This window comes from Colletotrichum acutatum (genome assembly GCF_030867785.1).
Source record: "Colletotrichum acutatum strain CBS 112980 chromosome Unknown BDZ83scaffold_193, whole genome shotgun sequence".
Classification (NCBI taxonomy): Eukaryota; Fungi; Ascomycota; class Sordariomycetes; order Glomerellales; family Glomerellaceae; genus Colletotrichum; species Colletotrichum acutatum.
Window position 1 is genome coordinate 13928 of NW_026849187.1, and position 17426 is coordinate 31353.

Consider the following 17426-nt stretch of genomic DNA (forward strand, 5'->3'; position numbering starts at 1 on the left):
CCGTACGGGTTCAACAAAAATCCATCCACGCCGACAATCCCCATCTTCTTCGCCAACACGTCACCCACGACCGCCTGCGATTCCGAGCTCGACCCTGAGCAACCACGCCGTGAGACTTGACTAGAATTTGCTCTTCCGACGTGTCTCGACAACTCGAAGATAATCCATTCCATCGCCTGTCCTTGCGACCCAACGGTCTAATTTGCGCCGACTCTCCGCTTCCACTATTGCCATCGCAGCATCCGAACCACCCGCTTTTGCTTCGCGACGAATTATCACAACCTTTGACCTTTCTCCCGCCAACCAGGCTTGACCAGCCTCACCCAGTATCGCAGCTACCTACGAGGCCGACTCGTCGAAACCTCTTATCCTTTCGAGTATTGCGGAACCGTAAATAGAGACATGATGGCCCGCACACGGAGGGGCGTCAAGTTCCCTCACAAGGCCAATGGTCACGGTGAGGGGCGCCGCTCCAGCTTCAGCGATGTCAGTGAAGATGGTTCGCCCACCAAGCAACGGTCTGGCGCAGCCCTGGAAAACATTGTAGAGGTAAGCTCTAGATTCACACTCTGAATCTGCAAGGCCTTAGTGCGACTATCAGCGCCATCATCATCATGGTCATGGCCATGACCGCGACCTTGTTCAATATGGTATGGGCGAAGCTAACCTTTTGCGCCTGCAACAGCAACCTCAATCACCCGAGGAGGAAAAGCGAGCCGCCTACGAGAAGAAGAAGGCCAACTTCCTGACCCGTACCTTCTGGACCTTTGTCATGTTCGCCGGCTTCTTCACTGCTCTCTTCATGGGCCACATCTACATCATCTGCATCATGACTGCTATCCAGATCATCTCCTTCAAGGAGGTTATTGCCATCGCCAGCGTACCCAGCCGCGCCCGCCAGCTACGCTCCTCCAAGAGCCTCAACTGGTACTGGCTGGCAACTACCATGTACTTTCTCTACGGCGAGAGCGTCATCTACTACTTCAAGCACATCGTCTTGGTTGACAAGGTTCTGCTGCCTTTGGCAACCCACCACCGCTTCATTAGCTTCATTCTGTACATCTTTGGTATGTCCTTTCTCGAAGCACACCACGACATACCGTTCCTTTCAAGCACGCGCTAACTTGTGACCTCGCTAGGCTTCGTCTTCTTCGTCACCTCTCTCCAGAATGGTCACTACAAGTTTCAATTCACCCAGTTCGCATGGACGCACATGGCCCTGTACCTCATTGTCGTCCAGGCTCACTTCATCATGAACAACGTCTTCGAGGGCATGATCTGGTTCTTCCTCCCAGCCGCCATGGTTATAACCAACGATATCTGGGCCTACCTTTGCGGCATCACCTTTGGTCGCACCCAACTCATCGCCCTCTCCCCCAAGAAGACTGTCGAGGGTTTTGTCGGCGCTTGGGCCTTCACCATCTTGTTTGGCATGCTTCTGACCAACGTCTTGATGCGCTCCGACTTCTTCTTGTGCCCAGTCAACGTGAGTAATCTACGCCACTCCTAGCTAAACGCCGTCAATATTCTAACACCAATCCAGGATCTCGGCGCGAACATCTTTACCGGTCTTGAGTGTACTCGGAACCCCGTCTTCATCCCCAAGACGTACAGCCTGCCTCCTCTGTTCTTCCTGCCACCCAACATGCACCAGACCTTCTCCTTCACTGTGGCTCCAATGCAGCTGCACACTTTGGTATTGGCCACCTTTGCCTCTCTCATCGCACCTTTTGGCGGTTTCTTCGCTTCTGGGCTCAAGCGCACTTTCAAGATCAAGGACTTTGGCGACTCCATTCCGGGACATGGCGGTATGACGGATCGCATGGATTGCCAGTTCATCATGGGCTTCTTCACCTACATGTACTACCATTCCTTTATTGCTCTTCACAAGGTCAATCTCGGCAGCGTCATGGAGATGGCCGTCACTGGCTTGACTGTCGAGGAGCAGCTCGAGTTGGTGAGGGGCATGGGTCGCTATCTTAGCAACCAAGGTGTTTGGGGAGATGAGGTATGTCCTCTTGAATGCTGCTTGATTACGTATCGCGTGTGCTAACTCTTATCAGATTATCCAGTGTCTGGACAAGGCGTTGCAGGCCAAGCGGTAGATGTATCGACATGGCATATCGACAACTGCTGAACACGAGCGAAATGCTGCTATTTAATGACGAACTAATGCGACATCCGGCACATGTGCTGAGCAGAGCAAGGAATCACCTCCCCCTCCCTTATTTTCCAGGAAAGCAAAGGAGACGGGCTCGGAGCCGGACGGTCGGGAGCTGCGCGGGTAAATAAAAGCATTTGCGTGACGACGACGACAACGATGGTCGCTGTACAAGAGAGTTTTTCTTGGTTTATGACGGGCGGATGGAATTTGCATGGACTAGCTGTAACATACCCTGTCGCGACGTTTTTCTTTCAACATACCACGTCTCACTCTTCAACTTTTGAGCCAAGCTCGACCAGGCGTGAATCTCGAAGCCGTGATGCCATGAGTGTGTGACAGCCTGGCTCGAACTCGCGGTATTCGTCGAGATGCCTCTCTTATCGGCGATTGAGCCGCCCGTTGCGGAGGCAGGCCCCCTTCTCAACCCCAGGATACTGCGGCGTATTCCTTGTCCGGCCGTCCGAAGTTTGAACCGGGCCGGTCGGGTTTCCCGGTTTCCGGTATCCGGTCCTAACTTTGTTAGAGCGATCCCGGTCATGCCTTATCAAGACCCGCAACCCCGCTCCGGCCAGACACTGGGTAACATCTTCCGATGAACATTTCCGTCTTCCATTCGTAGGTGGCGTATTACCTATCAATCGGCGGCCATCATTATCGTAGAACTTCCCCAGATCAACTTTATCTGCAATACATCTGAACTCACAAGTCCTCGTTGAACTTAGCTTTCGCTTCTTCCATCTCGAAACAGATACATTTAGAGTACCACGGCCCGACAAAACGTTTGCTCATTTCCCGCAAAGAGACCGTCTTTCCCTTCAGACTCCGTAAACCGGTGCACCGATTACAAGACCCACCATGGCTCCGTCTGCCGTTGTCAGCGACACCGAGTCCATCGAGGCCCGCGCCGCCGCCATCGTCCCCAAGGAGGTATCGCACACCAAGCACGGCCATGAGCTCGCCAACAAGACGCCTTTGCAGGCCATGTCCCACGGCGATGTCGCTCTCGCCGGTATCCCTAAGTTCCCCGACTTCGCCTCCCAGCGCCAATGGCAACTGGAACACATGGCCGCCGCTTTCCGCCACTGGTACCGTGAGGACTACATCGAGGGCATGAGCGGCCACATCTCCGTCAGAGACCCCGAGCACCGCGACGCCTTCTGGACGAATCCTCTCGGCAAGCACTTTGGTCTTCTCAAGGCCAGCGACATGATCCTCGTCAATCTCGACGGCGAGGTTATCGGCGGCAATCGCAGCAAGCCCCCCAACACGGCTGGCTTCTTGATCCACGCCGCCGTGCATAAGGCTCGCCCCGACGTTCACGCCGTGTGCCACAACCACAGCATCCACGGCAAGGCCTGGTCAGTCTTTGGACGGAGGCTGGAGATGCTGACTCAGGACTCCTGCAAATTCCTTGGCGAAGCGCACAGCGTCTACAACAGCTACGGCGGTGTCGTTCTGGGTCCTGAGGAGGGTGAGCTGATCGCTCAGGCATTGGGTCCCAAGGGCAAGGGCTGCATTTTGCGAAACCACGGTCTGCTGACGGTTGGACGCACCGTTGATGAGGCTGCCTTTTTGTACACCTCCATGGAGCGCAGCTGTCGCGTGCAGCTCCTGGCCGAGGCTGCCGGCGCCAACGGGTTGGCAAAGGTTCCCATCACGGATGAGGAGGCGCAGTTCAACTTTGACGTTGAGAGTGACCCGGAGATTTGCTACTGCGAATTTCAAGTCTACTACGACCTGGAGGATGAGTTGACGAACGGCGCCTTCAAGAACTAAGGCTGCCGTATTGACTGCAATTAAATCATTGTTCCTCCTTCCCTCTATAGATTCCCTCCCCATAAACCAGCGTTCCAATTCAATCAATGTCAAACCCCATATTCACCATCCAGCTGCTTGTGAAAGTGTATGGTGCGAGGAATGATATCGGGACTCACTCGCCATGGCGGAGCAAAGGCGCAAGTCTCATGTTGCGAACTACCTACAAAAAGCTCGTTGAGATCGATATTTACTGTCATCCCGAACGAATCATTTCAATAATACCAGTCGCAGCCCTTCAGTGATACAGTCTATTGATGCATTACACCTCACTATCCTGGAGGTCTACTTCCCATAATGAGTCCTGAACAAATTCACAACAGATTTACTATGACCAACTGCTACCATACTACTTCTTCTTCATCATAAGCTTCTTGAAAGGGTTCTTTCCCTTAAACCTGAGCCAAGTCCCGACATAGACTACGGCATAATTGAAGACGATAAACCCGCAGAAGATGCCAAAGTCACGCCAGATGTTGCTGTAGTAAACGCTGAAGCCTGCGCCGAACTCATCACCCGTCGCGTACTGGCAGAACTCGCAAATACCCCCATCTCCAGTCTGAACGTATCCACCAGCCTGCTGAATATAAGGCGCGGTGTAATCTTCGCAGGACTGATTGGGAGGCGGCTGGTATCTTGCAAACTCGCCAGACTCGCACTGAACAGGTTGATCATGAATGGCGACTCCGAGGAAGGCTTCCAGCAGATAGTGGAAAGGGGTGAGCCAGTACATCCAAGCCCTCCAAAACGTAGGAAGTTGAGCAGCGGGTACAACCACACCGCAGAAACTGACGACGAAGAGGAAAAAGATGGGAACCAAGAGAGATGCGAGAAGCTCGTTGGGAGCGAATGCAGCTATGCCCTGGCCAAAGCTCACGTAGTATAGCTCGAAGAGAATGACCAAGAGGAATGCAAAGCCGGAGTTGAAGGCGGGAAGACGCCATCCGAACACACCCCACCACCAACAGTTGAAGTAGATGCCTCCAGCGACAATAGCGTAGGGAATCTCGACGAGAACTGCCGCTGTCGTCCAAGCAAACCAGCTGTAGATCTTTGCGTTGTTCTCGCGCGACTGGAAGATTTGGCGGGATTGAAGAAAGACTGGCTGCAATTGCTGGATGAGTGGCGGACTGATCGTTAGAGTCATGAAGATTGAGAACAGCCGATTCTGGTAGTCGACGGACGCGTAACCAATCTTGTAGAAAGTGAAGCAGTTGAAGAGACCTGTAAGGATGTGCAACATGAACTTTCCGACAATGTAGTTGGGCGTGCGCCAGTAGGCAGTGAACGAACGCTTGACTACCGCCACCGTCTGAGTCGTCAATGGCATGGCATATTCGCGGTCATCCTTGAGGCTCTTTGAGGGCTCTACATCCTTCCTCCTTTCCAGCATCTCATCAACCTCTCTGGATCTCTCGTCCTTATGCTTGGACTGCGCCCAAACATCTCCCCAGTCCTTCCCTTTGTAGTTCGGGTCACCAGCACCGATTGCCTCCAGCATGTACTCGGCTGGATTGCTGCTTGGGGGACACTTGTGCGCGCCGTTTGACTCAAAAAATTGAATCAACTCTTGGCTGTCGCGGCCGAGCGGCCCGTGATACGCAACTCGGCCTCCAGCCTTGAGAAGTAAAAGTTCGTCGAATTCCTCGAACAACACGGCTGACGGCTGGTGAATTGTGCACAACACGGCCTGGCCAGCGTCTGCCAACTTGCGCAAAAACCTGACAATGTTGAAAGCAGCACCGGAATCTAATCCAGACGTGGGCTCGTCCAAAAACATGAGGAGTTCAGGCTTCGATGCCAACTCCACTCCAATGGTGAGCCTCTTTCGCTGTTCCGCATTCAGGCCCTCGCCGACTTTGCCGATCGTTGCTCCGGCGATATCACGCATCTCGAGAAGATCAATGATGGTTTCGCAGTAATCAAACTTCTCCTTCTTGGAGACCTCTCGGGGCTGGCGCAACAGTGCCGAGAACTGGAGGGCTTCTCGAACCGTCGCTGAAGGTTCGTGCACATCCATCTGCTCGGCATAGCCAGTTGCTCTCTGGAAGGATTTGGGCAATGGTCGAGCGTCGACCAGGAATTCACCAGTGACTTTACCAAAGGTGAGGCGCTGAGCCAGGGCGTTCAGCAAAGTCGTCTTACCAGCACCTGCGAGGCATTAGCAATTGCAAACAAGAAATCCTTGGATTATATCAATGCTTACCGGAGGCACCCATGAGTGCAGTTAGTTTTCCAGGCCGGACGTATCCTTGGACATCATCCAGGAGCGTGCGCTCTCCCTTCTCGAAAGGTATTACGTATTTGACATTGCGGAATGTGAAGACCGTCTCATTCCGAGCCACTTGTTTCATGGTGTCTTCGTCGCTCTTCTCTTTCTTCGCAGTGTCGGCTGTCATTGTTTGCGTACTGTTACTGGCTTCGCCAGATTCCTCATCATCCTTCTTGCCACGGCCGCCAGCGGCGATGCTGTCCTCCACCTTCTTGGGGACCTGTCCACGCTTGAAGACGGTAATAGCGCCACCACCAGTGTTCGGCTTCATGTGCTCCATGCCCAAGGCTGTGAGGGCTACGAAAACGAAGAAAAAAGCCCATAGGAAACCGAAATTTCTCCATAAGTGAGAACGAGAATACGTGAAGGATGCTTCGATGTAACTGGAGCCGGGCACGATTGTCTGGCCAGGCGGGCTTCCGGCAAGCGCACAGCCTTGGTATGCCGGCGAGGCGTTTGGCCCTTGAGGAACGAGGTAAGGCGGTACACATTGGAGCTCTCGGTCGTAAAACTCATTAGACATGAGACACTCGAAGCCGTACTGGATCCAGTTAATCCACCGCAGCCATGCAAACCAGGGGCGCATCGATGTCGGAGGGATAAGGTAGCCTGTGTAGACGATGACGATCTGGACAGATACACCGGTGAATCTTGTAGCATCGTCCAAGGTCTTGCACCAAGCTGAAATGGCACGGAAGAAAGCGTAGGTGACCATGGTGACCAACCACAAAATAAGAGTAGCGATGAAGAACTGCGAAGCAGTTCTCGCAAGATTGGACATCCAATAGATGATGATGTTGAAAAGAATGACCTGAATGAATACAAGTGGCACATCCACCACGGTTTGGGCAATGGCGAAAGCTGCTGGGCGGTAGAAAGAGAAGGATTTATGCTTGAGTAGAATGGGCTTGGACTCAAACGCACTCGTCTGTTCCGCCAGTGCAAGCAACGCGTTGAAAAGAAGCAGGAAAAACAAGGTTCCTCCGCGGGGGAATGCTCCAGCAGCGGTGTTCGGGAGGTTGTAGAACAGACTGCCCACAATGAGACCTTGGAACACCAGCCCGCCCCATTTGCCAAAAAGGGACGCTCGATCCCCAGCCATGACCATGAACTGGCGCTTGGTGCAGTAGATGACCTGCTTGTGGAAGGGTATCTCGTAGTTCTTGGTCTCGGTTTTCTTTGTTTCGTTCTGGCGGCGGTGTTCAATCTGCTGATGAAGCTGAGACTCAAACTCTTCCACATCTTGGATGTTCCTCCTGTAGGCGTCGCTATTCTTGTATGCCCAATCAAACTCCTCGGGGGTTCTCGGAATTCGGGACTCGTAGCCATCTCGAATGTGGCGCTCATGCTCGTCGGTTACCGAAGTTAGAAAGTCTGCAGTTGTCCATCGGTCTGGGCACTTGAAGCCGAGGTCGATGAAGTACTGCTTTGCGGATTCAGAGGGTCCAAAATAGAGACACTTCCCCTTGTCGATGAGAAGCACTTTATCGACAAGGTCATAGAGGGACTCGCCGGCTTGGTAAAGTGACACGGCCGTCGATGTCTCTGCCATGTTTGTCATGGCACGAATCGATCGGACATACTCCACGGCAGTACTGGCATCGAGGCCTTTGCTTGAGTTGTCCCAGCCTTGAACGGATGCACGAGTAATCATGGCCTCTGCAATGCTGACACGCTTTCTTTCACCGCCCGACACGCCTCTGACATACTCGTTTCCAACCTTCGTGCCCAAGGTATGCTCGATCCAGAAGAGCTTTGTGGCAACTCGCATGAACTCTTCGATGTAGTCCTTCCTACTCTCACCATCAAGTCTTGATTCCTTGCCAGGGGTTCTCGTCTCCAGTGCAAAGTTGAGGGTTCTCTTGACAGTCAGGGTTGGATAGTGGAGATCGTCTTCTGGGTTGTAGATGATTTCTCCGCGAAATCTCTTGCTCATCTCCTCAGCGGGGGCGCCTCCATAAGTGACCTCGCCTTCAACGGCTTGGAACCCTGCCCTTTGATTGCAGAAGGCCTTGAGGAAAGTACTACATCCTGAGCCTGGACGTCCAAGAACAAGAAGAAGCTCTCCAGGGCGTACGCAACCATCAAAGTGACTGATCAGCTCCCGAACCGGAGGCTTTGCGAATGCAGCCTTGGGCCCTCGAGCGAAAAGCATTTTGATCTTGCGGGGAAACCCGAGAAAGATGTCTCCAATCGTGGGCTGTAAACTGGCCCCAAGACCAACGCCTTTGACCGTGAGATCGCGGAAAACAACTCCACTGTGCCGCGTTTTCTCCTCCTCGCTCTGTTCTTGCCGAGCTCGACCAAATATCCGAGACATGAGACGTTCAACCTCTTGCTGCTCCTCCTCCTGCTCAGCATCTGACTGGTGCGTAGCATTGGTACGACGGCGAGACAGTACTCGGAAAAGGTCATCTTCGGTCAAATTGCTTCCTTGTCTGCGCGCCTCTGGTCGTTTGGTACTGCTGATATGGGTCTTGAGGGGCGCGAAGTGAGTACTGTCCGTCGGCGATAGAGCATTTGCGGAGGGAGAGGATGGCGCCGATTCATCATCGATAGGGGCATTCTTTTCCGACAAATATTCTGTTCGCGAAGCTCTGCGGCTACCCGAGACCGCAAGACCGTTGCCAGAAAGCGTAACAGTAGAAGAAGAGGTGTCGTCGCGGATACGCGATGTCGTGGCAAAGTAACTCGTGGTGCTCCGGGTAATTTGGCTTGATTGTGTGAATGTGGCATTCTGAGCGTTGTGCTGGCCGTGACTAGACAATGTCATCGGCGTAGGACGCCCACTGGTCGGAGCAAGACTGGGCGTCTCGGGGAAGCCGCCAGGGACGTCAGTGTCCCGAGGCGTGGGCTTCTCATCCATGATGGTTTTGAATGTTTTCCAAGAAGCAGATAGGAGCTGATACACCACTATGGTTCCTGCAACGTAGTGATGGCGATCAAACAACTACAGTGCACATCACCGATGCAGAGAGCGTAGCGTAGAGGACGTTGTTGACGGGAACCCGTAAGTAAATAATATTGTCTCAGTGAGTCGATGGGTTGTTGTTTTTCGTTGAAACCACATGCCAACAAAACGCCAGTCAACACTAGGCCGGTTCCAGAATATCGACCACATCTTCAGGGGGTAGACGCGAGCAACAAAATTCGATTCCAACTGTAGTGAACTAACGGCGTCGGTCATCTGTTTCCGCCGACCGTTAGTCTAGTTGAGATCTATGACGACGTATAATCAAGTACTTGCAGACCACGTCGGTCGCGTCAGCGGGACACTGGTGTAGGATATCGGCCAAGTGGAGACCACTAGATCTTTCTTCTTCAAGCAAGGAGCCTCATCTGGCAGGCTTAAGCTATGCTTTCGTCATAGATCCACGAAGCCGCGCGATGGCGCTGACACGCTATGGGAAAAGGTGCATCCCAATCGGCGATTAGGCCATTCCTTGACCGAGAAGTCAATCCCACCGGCCAGAATTCCCTTAATACGGACATTTTCGACCCCCGAATTGTGCGAGAGGCCACAACCAGATTACAATGTCTTGCGCTCATGTTCATTGCGGCTGGAATCATTGAGACAAGTCAATCTTGGCATCTGGACTAAAACTGGCTAGAGTGCTCGGGCCCATGAGTAAAAATGCCGGGCGGATTTGGCCGTGTTTCTTTTTGATCTGATTGGTCCACGGATGAGTCCGCTGCTCAGTGCCCTTCAAATGGGACTTGCGCTTCGTCTTCGTTCAGTCTTTTGCCAATTGAACTCAGGCAATCGCACTTTGGGTGAAATATGTCACCTAACTAAGTGGAAACATATGTAGTTTTACAACGCCGAATCAGTCTGAGAACCATTTTGAGAAGCTTTGGCTCATTTACAGAATACCTGTTCTTGACTGCGTGTGATTGAATAATTTCGCATCAATCTTCCGGTAAAGTTGTGATTGTTCACTTCCAGGGATGGCCCGCGATCGCGATAGATGAAGACAATTAAAAGGCGGTTGGGCCCATTGGCTGCTTAACAACTGGCTCTCCAAGCTCATGAGACCCGTACATCAAGCATGTTGTCAAGTAAGTGCTTAACCATATATCCCGAAACCAGTGATGACCATGCCAGGAGTTTGATCTTCAGCTTGCCATGTCTTCTCCTACAGTCTGCACCTTTCAGCTCGCTATTCATGGCTTATGCCTCCAAAGGATTCATGTTTGCATAGAATCAGGTCGATAACTCTGGTGATGTACACACCGACCATGCTGGAGCCATAAGCTTGAGGTATTGTTTCGAGAGATCCAGATACACCATACCAGGTCAGGTGCAGATCACAAAATTGCACGGATCTAGGAAAAGAGCTTGATATCGGTACCACGATATGGGAATATCACAAAAAGAAAAATTGGAATATTTCTATTGGCGAAAACGACATGGATATTGCTCTAAATTCTAATGCTTTTCTGCCCAGAAATGCAAATCAAAGTAACGGTTCCAGTAATACTACTTCGAGTTTGAAGCCAAATGCGTCAAAGCCCATTCGCGCTGTGCGTCGATGTACTCCTGGCTAAACGTGTAATCGTTGTATCCAATCTCCGATCCTCTGATGTAGAACGAGAATCGGTGGTACTTTGTGAGTGGAACGCCGTGCTTGAATCGCCAGACAAGATCGGGGTTTGCAATGAAGCTTCTTCCAAATGCAACGATGACATCCCACTTTGCGTAGTGCCCATCAAGTGCCTGGGCAGCGCTCTCAGGACCATAACCACCCGCCACAACAACGGGGGATAGGTTGTCCCAGATATCGAGGATGAAGTCAAGTGTCTGTTGAGCAATCTTAGGATCGTGCGTAGTGTTCAAAAGCTTGGCCGGGTCGCCTCGAGCCTCAACAAGCGACAGATAGGCGAAAGGAACGTTCATCTTCTTCAGTTCCTTGACAATATATGTGTACTGTCCGTGGATATCAGACGACTCTGCACCTTGGAACGATGCATACGGAGAGAGTCGAAGCGCCACTTTTTCAGCGCCGATGACCTCAACCACTGCCTTAATGACTTCAAGGAGAAGCCGAGCCCGGTTTTCAATAGAGCCTCCCCATTTGTCGGTACGCTTGTTGACGGAATCTGAGAGGAATTGGTCCAGTAGGTAACCGTGGGCTCCATGAATTTCAACACCGTCACCGCCTGCAGCAACAACTCTCTTGGCGGTGTCTGCAAAGTCTTGGACAACTTGCAAAATCTCCTCTTCAGTCATTTCCTCGGGGACAGCTGCGCCAGGCTCCATTGGCACAGCACTTGATGATCGAAACTTGTAGCCGCGCTGCTTCTGGTAGTCGGGATCTGCAGCTCGTCCTTGAGCCCAGATTTGCTGAAACCATACACCTTTCTTCTCATGAACTGCAGCAATAACCTTTTTCCAAGCAGCGACTTGCTCGTCTGTGACAAAAGCTGGGCCGTGGGGTACTCCAGTCTCCGGCATTGAAGTGCCAGTGGCCTCTGAGATAATCAAAGTTCCCGGAGTTGAGGCTCTGTCGCTGTAGTATCGAGGGACAAAAGGTTTTGCCACGTGATTTGCATCGTTTCGGTATCGGGTCAACGGTGCCAGAGCGATCCGATGCTCAAGTTGTGTATTGCCAAGCTTCAAAGGCTTGAAGAGTTTGCTTTCCGTAATGTTAGGCGATGCCATGTTGAACTGATGATTGATACTGCTGGATGGTTGATCGTGCTGGTATGTTGACTCAGAGCGGGATATGTTGACGGGTAGCAAGAAAAATCTATGCAAGTCGCTGATAAAAAAAACTGTTGCGAAATGTCTATTTTGTACCAAGTCAATAGGAGGTTTCTTTCGTCATTAAATACTATCTACTCTTCAAGTTGTTTCCTTGTTTTTGAGAAGGCCCACACATGAATCGGCGAGTCAGCCAGAGGACTGATTCGTGATGTTGTGGGCAACTCCGCAACTCCGGCTTGGCGCCTTACGAAGCGTGCAGCAGCTCCGTGATTCCGGGACAACCCGATCTCCCGTGCCGCTGTAAATGACATATTTAAGTGGTTCTTGGAATTTGTCATCCCGCTCTTAGTCATCGGAGATAGACCTTTTCATCGGAGACCAAGAATGGCGTCAGTTCCGTATTTGTGGGTAGCAACGTGGCTTTGGTACACCAAAAGCAGGACGAGTTGACTTATTACTTGCTTTTGCTCTTCGAATTCCTTCCCAGCAGTCCACCGGCTACTGAGCTTGACATTTTGCAGCCATAGCTAAAGAACGTTAGGTTGAACGAACCTAGCAATCAATCTGTAACTACCTCGAAAAAAGACTTACTACGGCTGTTGAGGCTGCGCTGCACAGGCTCAGCATGATAATATGAGTTAGTCGGTCACATCTTCTTTTGCATGATAATTGAATTTCACGTCCTTTCACACGCCGGTCGTGATTAATTTGACAACATCAATATGCTACACTGAGACCTCAGACAGAAGGTGTTTGGAAAATAATTTAATCACTAGGAAAATTTATGATCCTGTCAATCTATCCAATCCATTGAATCATCCCCGTAAGCATATGTCTTCTCCACACTAGGAAGTCCCAAAACATCTCGAAATACCATTCTTCAAGCGCTGTCGAAAGCCTCAACGGCAGCTTGAGCAGTGGATGTAGCACTGGCTGGGTTCTGGCCTGTCACTAGGCGACCATCAACTACATGAAAGTCGTCCCAGATACCAGGAGCACGCACATCTTTTCCAATGTTAGATCCGAAGAACTCACCCACCAAGTAACGGCTGGGTCATCAATAGAGAAAAGGGGGTAAAACTCACACGTCGCCCCGAGTCTAATTGCCGTCTCCTCCACCATCTCAGCACCCCAGCTTCTGAGTTCATCCATGATCCCCATGAAAGATTCGGCTTCCGTGGTAAATCCAGTAATTCTCTTGTTCTTGATCAAGGGCTCATTGGTGCTATGGTCGATCAGATTGGCGAAAAGTGCTGGTCCGTGGCAGACAGAACAGACCACCCCTCCATTCGCCCAGACTTGCGCTGCGATTCGCTGAAGAGAAGAGGCCGTGGGATAATCGATGAGGGCAGCATGGCCGGCAGACGCGTAGAATAGCCCGTATGCGTTACCATCGAGGTCAGCGGCTTTTGGCATGTTGTCGAGCTTCGTGCGGAATTCGCTCTTGGTATCATTCCAAATGTTCAAGTCTTCGCCGTTCAGGAAATCTGGCTGTGTCGAAAGCCAGTCAGGGGTATATGTACCAGTTTCGGAAGCGAGATCAACCTCAAAACCAGCTGCCCTCAAGACTTTGTAAGGATGCAGCGCTTCGCTGATGAAGAGGCCGGTGGTCTCCTTCCCCTCGAATAAGGTACCACGAGCAGAAGTTATGCTAATCAGAGCTCGGCGCGACAAGGACATAGTGGCTTTTGGAGCAAAGTGCCTTGCTAGACGAAGAGTGACGATAGGGTTGCTTGATTATCGATATTTGACTCTAAGTATCAAGTTGCGAAATAAATCTGAGTTAAGGGATTTCAAGAAGTAGAGTTGGTGATTCGAACGGTAGGATTTATACCCAGTACATGCTTTTGTCTTTGAAGGAACGAGGCACGTTTATTCGTTCGCAAAAGGAGTTGTTTCGATTGGATTGTTGGTTCACGTTGTAGGAGCAACTCCTAGTGGTCAGGAAAGGACCAGAGTAAGCAGAGCCAGGACATGCTCCGATTGGTGGAATGCATCATGAATGCTTACGTCTACTGTCGGGCAATTCTTTGATTAATCGGTCGCGCATTTAGCTCGAAAACAAATGACACTTCTAACTATTGCCCACTCGGAGCAATTGCATTCGCGGTCACGTTGCTAGTTGTTTGGACGTGTGTCAAAGCGTTGGGATAAGCCCAATATCAATATTCCTATCAAAAGAGAGAGGACTCGCCAAATGTATTGATATCGCCGACACCCAGCATGTCGATGTTGGCCCAGAAATCTACGCCAACCGCCATTTCCGTGAAATCGAACTCCGGAAATTGAGTCAAAAGCTCAGGGGATGTGGATGTATGGGTCAGTTCAGAGGCAAAGTCATTGGCCACCTCCACTTCCTGGCCGATACGCAGCGTAGATAATTCTGCTGGTTCCTTCTGACCATAGTGCTGGGAAGAAGCCGATATCAAGCCATCGATCTTGGTACACAGCATTCGGACAACAGTTTCAGCATTTTTTGCCAGCTCGAAACTTTGGCCAAATGTACTAAAAACTGACAAGGCTAAATCCATGGCACTTCTTGCGGATACGACTGCAGAATGACGCGGATTGGCCAAGATAAATCCGGCTAATGTGATGGCAGAATTCCATTGCCACTGGAACGCTTCATGCCATCCATCGAGAATAGCCGTGGACGAAAGGGCTTGTTGGGTAATCTTCGATAGTTCTATCGCATGGTTGATGCTTTCTACTGCGACTGTCTCGAGAAGACTTCCGACCGCCGGAACTCTTTTGAATGAAATGAAGGGTCGGTAAAGGTTGATAGACATGTGGTGATATTCCATTTCCAGGAGAAGGCGCTGTCTTTGGAGCCAGAGAGGGGCATACTGCTCAATAACGAGAGCCGAGCCGTCAGTTGAAAGAATGCGGCCATTGTTTACTCGGCTGTTTTTGAGCGCACCAGGCAAGTTTTGCACCCATCTCTCTATCATGACAGTATGAGGTTCCAGACTTTCGGCTACCTTGGCCAAGGATGTGGGATCATCCCATATGGTCTTGTGTTGTCCAAGCCCAACGTCGTGACTGTATAATGTAGTATGAGCATCTCTCATTGTTTTGAATAATTTGAGGTGATGAAGACTAAAGCTTAGCCAGGTAGCGTCCCCTGAGATTGGAGCGAATGTAGATCCTGATAACATGGAAGCGCCAAGCTGGTCATCTGGAAAAGGCGGCATAAAAAATGAACCATGTAGTAAGAAGGGGCGGCCCAGCTTCATCCCGACTTTGCTGTCCAAGACATAAACAGCCCACCAAAGTCGACGTCTTACTTGACGTTCTTTCTCAGGTGTATCAAGAGGAGGATCAATGTGCAGACCCAGCATATAGGCTATGCGTACAGCTTGACCGCATATGCTATCTGCCATATTATGAAAAGACGCCCCACACACATAAACAGCTGAAAGGAGATGGCACTGTAGTGTGGAGATAGTAGGGCTTTCCATTTCCCCTGCTAGTAAAGTCTGTGCTCTTCGGTAGTGCCACCGGCCGGCAGTCGTAGCATCGTTTCCTTCGACAATGTTTCCTTGATGGCTAGACGGTAGACTTGAGGCCATGTACTGCATGCACATAGCAACAACAATGTCGACTAACGCTGAAGGCTTGCGAGTATATCCAGGAGGCACATCCAGATAGAGGGCTTGGTATTCTTTTTTGAACTCGGCCTCGTCGACAATGGCGTACAAAGAGGTGTGGTATGATTGCCAAAATAGATTGACGAAGTACTCTTCTTGAATTGGATTCAGATAGACCCCGGGTTTATTGCCGTTGAAAAGTGGCCTCAGCAAATGAGAGGCGTCTTCCGACGTAGTCCTTGACTGAGCAGGCACGGCGCTACCGCTCGTTGATCGGAGAAGCATGTGGTCTGGCTGAGCATGTTCTACATCGGTACTGAGGAACACGCCAAGGCGATGGATGAAGAAGTAAAGAGACGAAGGTCCAAACCATGCAACATGAGGTGATCGTGCGGGTCGAAGCAGAGCACCATCCCAAGGCTTATTTTTTGGCGTGACAAAGTGGACTTCGATGTTACTGGTTGCCGTTGCTTCCACGTTGGCGACTACTTGTTGCGAATGGAGAGAAAATGGAGTTTCAGGATTGGTATGCGCCCCTCGGTGTCGTTGAAGCTCTCGTTCGAGGTCCAAAACTTTCAGCCTTAGTCGATCTATCTCTTCATGGGCCTGAGAGAGAGTCGAAGTTCGGGTTGCTTCCGTGTTGCTGCACTGCTGGCCCCGACCCCTGCAGTTGGCACAAGGAGACGCATCGTCGCATTTGATGCGACGCAAACGACAGGCATCGCACGCTCTGCCGACTTGCCTTCTTTTTGGCCGGATTCCACTCCGTGACCGGTTCTCCGCAAGTTGTGCGCGAGGGGCGGAATTAGCCATGAGTCAAGAGGATCTACACAGGCCAGGGTGACCGAAGGTTGTGGTCTGGCGGTGATGAAGTGCAACGGTAGAGTGACCTCTTGAGCAAATGAGGGTTAACTCTTCTACACGCAGTCACCAGAGGTAGGGCACCGTGGTTTGAGATAGCGGATTGGATATGAAGTTGTCGACGATTCGAAATGGGCTGAGGCCAGGTAGAGGATGGAATAGTAAGCACGCGGCAGGCAACGGCGATGGCACGTGCTGGACGGCCCACACGAGACACCAGCTGGACCGCACGCATTGTAGACTGCCTATCCGTAGAGCCTTCGAGCGTACGGATTACCTACATGTTTTGTTGGCCAACACCCATATATCAACAGCAAGCTGACTTGGTGGCAGTCCTTACAATGCTATACTTGATGGTCTATCCACCATAGCAAGTTTGACCTTTGGCTACCCGTACGAGTCGTTAGGAGTGTTGGCTGATCTGATGGCCCCTGCGCTCCTCGCGAGGTCTTGGTCCAAGAGTCCCCCAAACCCAAAGGTACCTTACTCTGTGATATCAAACAGGCTAAAATTCCACACCAATTCGTTAGCATCTGGTCAATTCCTAGTCTGCAGCTTCACACAATCTGACCAGAAGCAATAGAAAAGGTAAAATGTTTCTAATGGAAGCCGAGCGATTCTATGCTTGGCAGGATGTAGAGTAAAGTATGAAGCCCCGGTTGCATGCATGCCCAAGACAAGACTATTTGACTTGCTCTACCTTATCTCGAAGAGTGAGAGGGTTCTTAAACTTTGATACAGGAATTTTGTACCAAATCACTCACTTTAAGCAATTGAAGCACAGTTCGTACCCCAGCCAGTGTTTTTGCAAAACAATAAGTGCCTTCTTGACGATATCGGAGGCCGAGGAATTCAGCGACATCCGCAATAAGGTTTGGCAACAACTCCCTGTAATTAGATCACGAATCTCCACAACAGGACCTTCCTATTCTGCGCCTGGATGCGAGGATGGACCCTCCGCCCTCCGGCCCCTCTCTGTATCCCGACCATACGAGAACATTGTTGCTCAATGCCGAT

At 51.1% G+C, this 17426-nt stretch overlaps 7 protein-coding genes across 7 annotated transcripts; 2 read left to right on the top strand and 5 right to left on the bottom strand.

The window, feature by feature from the left end:
• The first annotated feature begins 263 nt into the window (after window positions 1-263).
• On the top strand, window positions 264-2228 carry BDZ83DRAFT_155013 (cytidylyltransferase). The gene is made up of 5 exons (XM_060501352.1): window positions 264-549; window positions 686-1067; window positions 1140-1486; window positions 1544-2008; window positions 2064-2228. The coding sequence occupies exons 1-5, from the start codon at window positions 403-405 to the stop codon at window positions 2103-2105; spliced, it is 1383 nt and encodes a 460-aa protein (XP_060358339.1). The 5' UTR covers window positions 264-402; the 3' UTR covers window positions 2106-2228.
• Window positions 2229-3019: 791 nt separating this feature from the next.
• On the top strand, window positions 3020-3940 carry BDZ83DRAFT_592520 (class II aldolase and Adducin domain-containing protein; the record flags this gene model as incomplete). Its single annotated transcript, XM_060506543.1, has 1 exon — window positions 3020-3940. One exon carries the CDS (start codon window positions 3020-3022, stop codon window positions 3938-3940), a length of 921 nt encoding a protein of 306 aa, XP_060358340.1.
• Window positions 3941-4328: 388 nt separating this feature from the next.
• Window positions 4329-9117, bottom strand: BDZ83DRAFT_757967 (ABC-2 type transporter; the record flags this gene model as incomplete). Its single annotated transcript, XM_060514965.1, has 2 exons — window positions 4329-6130; window positions 6186-9117. 2 exons carry the CDS (start codon window positions 9115-9117, stop codon window positions 4329-4331), a joined length of 4734 nt encoding a protein of 1577 aa, XP_060358341.1.
• Window positions 9118-10731: 1614 nt separating this feature from the next.
• Window positions 10732-11913, bottom strand: BDZ83DRAFT_592552 (NADH:flavin oxidoreductase/NADH oxidase; the record flags this gene model as incomplete). The annotated part of the gene is made up of 1 exon (XM_060506547.1): window positions 10732-11913. The coding sequence occupies one exon, from the start codon at window positions 11911-11913 to the stop codon at window positions 10732-10734; it is 1182 nt and encodes a 393-aa protein (XP_060358342.1).
• Window positions 11914-12346: 433 nt separating this feature from the next.
• BDZ83DRAFT_642046 (class I glutamine amidotransferase-like protein) lies at window positions 12347-13940 on the bottom strand. Its single transcript, XM_060509588.1, has 2 exons — window positions 13044-13940; window positions 12347-12963 (listed from the first exon to the last, which is right to left on the bottom strand). Exons 1-2 carry the CDS (start codon window positions 13636-13638, stop codon window positions 12839-12841), a joined length of 720 nt encoding a protein of 239 aa, XP_060358343.1. The 5' UTR covers window positions 13639-13940; the 3' UTR covers window positions 12347-12838.
• A 27-nt stretch (window positions 13941-13967) lies between these two features.
• On the bottom strand, window positions 13968-16525 carry BDZ83DRAFT_642048 (fungal-specific transcription factor domain-containing protein). Its single transcript, XM_060509589.1, has one exon. It carries the CDS (start codon window positions 16359-16361, stop codon window positions 14133-14135), a length of 2229 nt encoding a protein of 742 aa, XP_060358344.1. The 5' UTR covers window positions 16362-16525; the 3' UTR covers window positions 13968-14132.
• A 201-nt stretch (window positions 16526-16726) lies between these two features.
• Window positions 16727-16992, bottom strand: BDZ83DRAFT_642049 (uncharacterized protein). The gene has a single exon (XM_060509590.1). The coding sequence runs from the start codon at window positions 16940-16942 to the stop codon at window positions 16754-16756; it is 189 nt and encodes a 62-aa protein (XP_060358345.1). The 5' UTR covers window positions 16943-16992; the 3' UTR covers window positions 16727-16753.
• Window positions 16993-17426: the final 434 nt, after the last annotated feature.